Source organism: Myzus persicae, unplaced genomic scaffold, assembly GCF_001856785.1.
Source record: "Myzus persicae strain clone G006 unplaced genomic scaffold, MPER_G0061.0, whole genome shotgun sequence".
Lineage (NCBI taxonomy): Eukaryota > Metazoa > Arthropoda > Insecta > Hemiptera > Aphididae > Myzus > Myzus persicae.
The window spans coordinates 515,792-524,767 of NW_019104133.1; the positions used below are offsets into that span (position 1 = coordinate 515,792).

Consider the following 8,976-nt stretch of genomic DNA (forward strand, 5'->3'; position numbering starts at 1 on the left):
TTCAAACTTGTATATAGTATATAGTGTACGTCATGTGTACTTATATATATATGTATATATAACTGATGTCAGATCGGTCAAACACAATGTATTGTACACATTTTAAATATTCTAAACATAAGAGAAACTCTTGTATAATAGTTTAATATGTTAACAATAATAGTTATAACAAAAGATCTAATCTACATCATGTAATTACTGTAATTATCAGTTTTATAAGTCGTAATCGTTACAACTATGAATTATAATCAGATATCTAGCGTATGCTATTATTATTGTATTTTGATAAAACAAAACAATGTCATGCGAATATAACATGACATTTTTATTTAAAAAAATCATTAGGTTATAAGAAAATTAAAATCAAATATTCGTGCACATGGGTTCCTTATTAGTATACCTACCTATTTAACGTTTCAATAAGTATTTTTCATGATCAAGGTATAAGAATTAATAAATAAAATATATAATTTTTCATTTTTATTTTTTAGAGGTCCAACCATTTTATTTGTATATTATAAATTTTTTTATTGAAACAATCATTAGGTTATAAGAAAATAGGCATGTTACACATTTTCAATCACAGCAGTATTATACAGTTGTGTAAGGATGGGGAACGGATAAAGTAATTTTATATAAAATGAAATAAATGTTTATTGCAATTTGAGAACTATACGAGGTAAGTAAATACTTAAACATAAGTATCTACTATAAACAAGGTTGTGAATAAAATTAATTAAAAACTTAAAATAATTATGTATGCAATATATTGTATAATATATTATTACTGTTTTTGAATACCCGCTACATATCATTTGTAAATACTAAATAGTGACATGAACAAAAAAAATTGTGGAAATATATCCTATGATATTGTTCAAAGCATACAATTGAATACTAATTTTGCTTTTGTTTTAATTTACGAAATGATTTAATATGTTTGTTCTATGTTTGGAAAAATAATATAAAATCATGCTCAAATAAGTATGTTTTCCGTGCCATTACACTCCTAAAATGCTGCAAATTAATTTGAGCCCAGCATACATGTTTAGCAAATATTTTACAACCATTAGTACTATTATCTATTGATAACTATAAAACAATTTGGTTGTCTGCAAATGATAACCCTAGTATAATATGTAGATTTTGAATCCACATAAAAAGAATACATACACATTTAACTGTCTATCAGGTAATTAAAAGTATCATATAAGTATGCCAATAGTATTGACTTAATAAAAGTCATTTATTTATTCAATCATTTGTTTGTCAATTAAAGACACACGCATGTCATCATTGACATACGTTGACTCGTTGACATTAACAAATTATGTGGATCAGTTACTAAACAATATAACATCACGAAATATCACATTTTCAAACAGTTTCAATTTATAATTACAACAACCCTACAATGAAGATTAGAACTAATCTGTATTTAATTACAGCAGTACTAGTAAGTCGATAAATTCTTACATATATTATGTATTTTTGTATTATTAATACCTATAGCCTATACACATATTTTAAAAGATATCTAAATTACACATTCAATTTGAGAAATTAGAATTATTTAATTACATTTTTTGATAAACATGCAATAAATGAACTAGAATATATACTTAGGATTATATAATCTTTGATTAGTTTCTATAGTAGTTCAAAAACTATTCATACAAATTTGGTAATTCGAGGTATGGTATTTAATTTTGTGATAGTAGTTGGGTAATTTTGAGAGAAGACAATACTTTATATTTACCGTTCAAATAATTCTTTATTACTTAAAAAAAAATTACAATTACAATTTTTATAAACTTTTTACAGATTTACAAAAAAAAATGTAGAACGATAACTTAATTAATCAAAAATTAACCATATCTTAACTTTTTTTTAATAGCTGACATCAAACTTTTTGACACTATGTGAAGGGGACGATGGCCATGAATTCTCTGATCACTTAGATCATTTAGATCACTTGGACGACTTACATGATATTAATAATTTTGATGATAACAATGTAATTCATAGTGTTGAATTAGTTCAACATAATGAAGATGCAATGACTAAATATGCAACAACATCTCATGCAAATCAAGAAACAAATAAAGAGTTATTTACTAATACGATTCCTATCATTCAACAATCTAATGTTCCAACCACTTTTACAAAAGTAGTAAAAGAAACAGTTATAAAACAATCTAATAATGATGGAAATAATTCCCCTAAACCTGATTTATCAATGACAGATTTATTATATAGTAACAATAAATCGAAAGAAAATGGAATCGGTAACGCGGAACATATTAGTTTGCCACCAATTCCTTCACAACAAGCATCTGATTTGCAAGGTAATATAAAAAATATAATTCGTACCACAGTGACAAAAACTACTACAAGTGGAAGTCCGTCAAATGAATTAAACGGATCTTTTAATATAGTAAATAATTTAGACGCACTTCCTTCAAATCATATCTTATCTACAATGAGTTCTGCAAACTCTAATTACGATGATGGAACTGCAGGTTCAAGTTCTTCTCAATCTAATTCAATGGATGAAAATAGTAAAATACAAACAATTTCAACGACAGAAAATATAATTGGTGGAAATGGTTTTGGTAATTCTAAAAGAATATCTCGTACACCAGGAGGTTCATTCAGGCACATGAAAACTACGATAATAAAACAACATAATATAAATGACAGCAATGATCGTAGTGATTTGGGTAAATCTACTATGGAATTCAATAGAGAGAACACATCTTTAGATAATATTGTATCGTCAATGATAAACCCTTCAGGGTATAATACAGTAACTACTTCATCTGTTGATAGGGATAGTAATGCATTCAATAAAGGAATCCCATCCAGGAGACAACAAACCCGTTTGAACAATATCAATGGACTCAGAAATTCAGTATCTGAAACTGGTGGTCTTCAGAACTCAGGATCGCTTGTACAAACCAAAACAACAATAATAAAAAATGAAAGAGCAGCTAATGAAATTAAACTTGATGGTTTGAACGATGACAAAATAGGTTATAATATTAACGGTGGAATGTCTACCTCAAATAATATTGTATCATCAATGATAAACCCTATAGAGTATAATACATTATCTACTACAACTGTTGATAGGAATAGTAATGCATTTAATAATGGAAACCCATCCAGGAGACAACAAACCCGTTTTAACAAATTCAATGGATTCGGAAATTCAGTATCTGAAACTGGTGGTCTGCAGAACTCAGGATCGCTTGTACAAACCAAAACAACAATAATAAAAAATGGAAGGGGAGCTGATGAAATTAAACCTGATGATTTAAATGATATCAAAATAGATTATAATATTAACGACGGAATGTCTACCTCAAATAATATTGGCAGTTCAAATTATATCATATCTTCAAATAAAAATGGCAATGATAACAACGGTGGTTATAGTTATAGTTATGGTTATGGTAATGGTAATGGTGGTGGTGGTTTAAATAATAATATGATTTCTTCCAACCATTTAATGGGTGGATCTTCATCTGGGGGTTATTCTGCATATATTATGTCTGATGGGTATAGTAAGGGAAACGGAAAGGGGAAAAAAAGAAAGAAAAATGGTAGTAAAAAATATAAAGGAGGCAGATCAAAAAATATATCATATGGAAAAAGTAAAGGGAACGGGCAAATAAGAGTTAAAAATGGTCGTAATTATCAAAATACAAGATCATCAAGAAACAGAAGTGGAGGAAGTTCTAAATATTATTCATCAACTAATTTTGTAAGAGGACCACAAAGTAAGTCTTTTTCATCATCAGCTAGTTCTTCAGATGAGTTATCTATAAAAAAAAAACCATGCCATTGCAGTAAAGGACGAAAGTTAAATAAAAGAGATAGTAGTGAAAGTAATGGAAGTAGTCATTCAAAAGGACATCGTGGACCAGGGAGTCAGTATTTAGGTAGTTCTATGGATAATCAACCAATGCAAAATAACGGCGACTTCATTTCCGGATTTCCATCACCACTATCTCCGTCCATGGAACTTGAACCTCAACCAAATTTATTATTTGACATGGTGCAAGGGCAGAGACCAGACGGATCATTAAATTACAGTCAATCAGATCTAAAAACAGTTTTTAATGGACTAGACTCCAGGTTGAAAACCACTGGACTTGAGGAAACGAGAAGTCAACTGATAAACGATCATCAATTACCCAATATTGATGTGTCAAATCAATATTTAACATACCAAATACCAAATACAGGTTCACTATATAAATCAGATTCTCAACAAGAACAAAATTTCGGTCCACCTGGTCTAGGTCCAGGCCCAGGTCCAGGCCCAGGTCCAGGCCAAGGTCCACATCCAGGTCATGGCCCTGGTCCATACCCAGGTCATGGCCCTGGTCCATACCCAGGTCATGGCCCTGGTCCACACCCAGGTCGTGGCCCTGGTCCACAAGCGTATCCATTGGATTCTAAACCATATTTTATGGGTGACTATCCAAAATACTTTGAACAAAATCTACGACCATTATCACTATCACAATCCCCATATCCTTATTCATTTAATCAAGATTATCATTCTGATTTTTCAAAGATGGGCTTAACTACTCCTGAATTAACGGATATTCAGTCCGGACTAGGGAATCAGATAAACATCTACGATGACTTACCTCAGATGCAACAAAACACTGAAGGTACTGGGATTAATCGAATGGATGCACTAAATTCGGGATCCATGATAACGAGTACTCGAAGTAATATGATAAGAAACGCAGATGGTGGTCCAATTATGCAGTATTTCAAAACAATAAAAAAAACAGAAAGTATAGATGGTAATGGAACTCCAGATATGCAAATTGTTCAAACTCAATCAGTCCCACCCGAAGTTGATAGTTATGGTAACTATATAATAAAATATTTAAAATAATTCGAATGGGTAAACAATGGCAATAGTAGTTCAACGCATTTTATAAGTGATTAGTGATTAACAACAATAAATTATTTTTGAGGTATAAATATAAAATAAAAATGCCAAGGAAAATTAAAGATTATACAAACCAATAAATAAACAGCTAGGTAATTATAATTTTTGTATACCTACATGAATGATTACAATGTTATCGTTAATATTGAATTTTATAGATAGGTTTATATAATAATATAATATATTTTGTATTTATTTATATTTATTTATATAATTTTAAATAAATACACTAAAACCCGTAAAATCTACTGTTTTATCAATTCTTATTTAATTTAGCGATGACAATGCGTAATAATCCTACTCGTATTTAATATTTATCTATGGTATACACTAAACATCATCATACGGTGTGTTAAGCGACTAATTTACCAAGGTGACTTGGATTTTACGAATCAATAGCCAATAGGTACATATTCGTTATTATACCTACTATGTGTAATAAAATAAAACCTAAAATAACAGTCGTAGATGTGGCGTGTGAAGCTACAAACCCATATTCTTACAAAGAATCTGTAAGTAGTATCCATGTACGTTAAATGTGACTGATGTATGTTCGTCTCTGTATGACTCGTTCCTAACTCTCTACAACCGGGGGGGACTCTATTCGTCGAACTTAACCTTAGGAGACGATATGATTATTTATTACTGCCTATATTATATGGGCTCACTAATATACGTAGGCACAAGACGTCCCATCGAAATATCTATGTCTAAGCTGGATCCGTAAGACTCGCTTCATCAATAAAATATTTTATATTGAAGAAACGCAATCCCGGTTTCGATTTCCACATCGGATAGGACATAGCGTGTGTATACCTAACCATAATGTGGTAACCTAACCTAACCACTTGTGGATGGCGCCACTAAAACGGTTTGATTGGGTAACACCGATCAGTGGGGTATACAACTGTAGTATAATATAAATAGGTACTTGAAGTTTATAGGTAGTAAAAGAAATTCAACTATAAAAAAAATTATAATAATATAATACAACTTGTGTAATGCGTTAAAATGGAAAATTATTATTTTATATTTTTACCCATATATTTAAAGCTGAGAAGAAAAAACTTAGCATGCATAAATATTAGGTTTGTTACTTTGGATTGAAACATTCATAGTTCTTATTTATTTTAAGGTATACCAAATGTATTTGAGCTTCTTCAAACATCACTGGAATTGATTCTACAGATGCTCCCGGGCTTTAATGAATCGGGCATAAATGCATAGTATGAGATATTGTTTTAAATGTTTTAATATTAAATTATAAGTTACAACTGTATGAAATCAATGTTAGTGGGATGTTACAAGAAGCATAACAATTAATTATTGTGTCAATTTATGTAGATTATATATAATTAACACTATATATTTTAAGAAGTCCAAAAAATTAAAAAATATAAACTAGAAGAATATTATATTATATTATAACTATATACTAAATTACTAACACACTTTAACACTCAGTACTATTTTGAAAAGCCTCATCATAATGAAACACCTGTTTAAATTTTGAGTAATTGTAATATTTAACTAACTTTTAAACTCAAGAGTGTTAACTACGGATAAATGTCTCTTATTTAGTACTAATACAATTCAATATAAATATTAAAAGATTTTAATTTTAAACTCAAATTTTTATTTTGAGGGGCGCGAAAAATGTATTAGTTTTAATAATATTATGTATGATGTATTAGCAAATTGGATATAGTTTTTACTTTAGGATATTTTAAGTAGTAAAACTCCCAGTCAATTTCAAAACAATCGGGAAAAACAAATACAAAATTACTGAAAACTGGAATATTATACTATTTATCCTCAACCCCAGTTATTATAAAAATCGATTTTAGATTTTGTGTGAAGTTTTGAATCATGATGATTGTAATGGTTTTCCATGATTAGCGGGATTTTTTTTTATCAATAATTGGTTATTTACCTTTAGGAGTAAAAGCGCTTTAATTTCTACTTAAGGGAGATTTCTGTTATCAAATTAATTATCTAGTTCAGCGTTTCTCAAACCATGAGTTGCGACTCGAGGTACGATTACGGTTATTTTAGTCGTAAACCCTCTTATATTGTATAATAATAATGTGAAGTCTAACTAGTATTGTAGAATATATGAAATCAATTTTACATTAGATATAAATATATTTTTAGTAACCTTTATATTACTATTTTATTATGATTACGGAATATTTGTTATCTTATCGATGAGAATGATAAAATTGATCATAATAAAAATATTATTTATTTATGGCATACCTACTTGATTTTTTTTTAGCAGGGGTCGCGTTCCCAATAAAGATTAAATGTATGGGTCACCATTGCAAAAAGTTTGGGAAACACTAATCTAGTTGTACTTTAAGCCTTGAGGTGTCAAAAGTAAATAACCAGCAACTGTTCTACCGTACAGTAGGTGTCGAGTGTATCTCGTCATCGCTTTAGTCACTGTAATGGATGTTATAAATTAGTATTCTATTACAAATCATTGAACTTATAAGATAGTTATTTCAATGATTTTATTATTATTATTACATAGTTCGTACTTATACAAATAACCAGCAACAAGCATTGATATAAAGTATTTGATAATCATGTATTAATTTCGTTACACATTTTTGAAATATTTATATATTTAATATTAACAATGAGTAACTGTACTTTTAACTTATGTATTAAGAGTAACCAATGGGTGATTTCATTTCCTCATCACGCTATTATTACAATGTAATTGATGATCATATTAAATTACTATCATATTATTGTACTGATTGCAAATAATAAATTGTCTTGTTTATAAAAAAAAAACTTCCAAATAAGTACCGCTCTGCTGTAGAGTTGGTGTCAAGTGTAAGCTCAGCATTGAGCTAAATCATTGAACCTATAAGATGAAAAACGATTCTGAGCTAAGACTGTCTAACTGTTAGATAAGTCAAAGTTGCTAAATAATTATTTTAATAACAACATTAAAACTTTAACAAATGTTGCGACGTTCCGCTCGTAGAGCGATTGCCAGCGGGTGACCGCCCAATACACAAGGTCACCACCCTAGACCGAGCCGACGTTTCAACGGAGCACTAGGGATTTCTGTTTATATATACTTTTAGCAGGGCTCGTAGGAATTTTAAGAGGAGGATGAGAACGGAATAGGAGGGAAAATATTATGACAACTAATAGAGTAATATGCAAAACAAACGATGATATCATATTTTCATATTGTTTTTGTCGCCCAGCCGTTCAGCCTATGCAGTTGTAATAAACAATTATCATAAATAACAATAGGCTCTCGGCTTGACGCAACGAGACATTTACATTCATCGATTGTAATAACAATATTATGGCTGGAACACGTAGTCGACTTAACACGCACTTGTCATCATCCCGATAACTACTCCTCGTTATACCGTGTGATGATTGGTACACATGGTAATTATGTAATAAAAGATTTTGGGAGTAATTATGATAAAATACCGGTCCAACAATGGTAATAATATGCCATGTGGCCATGTTCTTATTTTTTCTCCGATTGCCTGTTTATTAAAAGTTCTGAACATTTTCAAATTTGACCTCCTAAAAGTACCAATTACATCAAATTTTCCACTAGAAACTAAACTCGCGAAGTTGATGGTTGGAGAAATTTTTCTACTAGCAGAAGTGTCTTCAAATACAAAAATAAAACACACATCATTGTAAAATCAGTACATACTCAGCTCCACTCAGAATTCAAAAATGCTCTCAGTACCTATACTCCTCATAATAATTGCGAAAAACTACAAAAAATTTCGGAAAACCGTTATGTTTACACGTTACCAGTTTTTGACAACATCGATTTTGATGTAATTCAAAATTGAATAATCGTCCATACTTAAGATACATTTTCACCAAATATTTATATTTAGTAGTATTGTTTGAACATGGTTTAACTTGGCATGTCCAATATATTGTCTGTTTTTGTACTATTTATATAAAATTAAGATTTTTGTCTCGCTCATTAAATAAAA

The 8,976-nt window shown here is 29.8% G+C and overlaps 1 protein-coding gene across 1 annotated transcript; it reads left to right on the top strand.

Annotated features, from left to right (window-relative positions):
* The first annotated feature begins 1,326 nt into the window (after window positions 1-1,326).
* Window positions 1,327-6,882, top strand: LOC111039087 (probable cyclin-dependent serine/threonine-protein kinase DDB_G0292550). The gene is made up of 3 exons (XM_022322402.1): window positions 1,327-1,456; window positions 1,898-4,892; window positions 6,114-6,882. Exons 1-3 carry the CDS (start codon window positions 1,415-1,417, stop codon window positions 6,203-6,205), a joined length of 3,129 nt encoding a protein of 1,042 aa, XP_022178094.1. The 5' UTR covers window positions 1,327-1,414; the 3' UTR covers window positions 6,206-6,882.
* The last annotated feature ends 2,094 nt before the right edge of the window (window positions 6,883-8,976 follow it).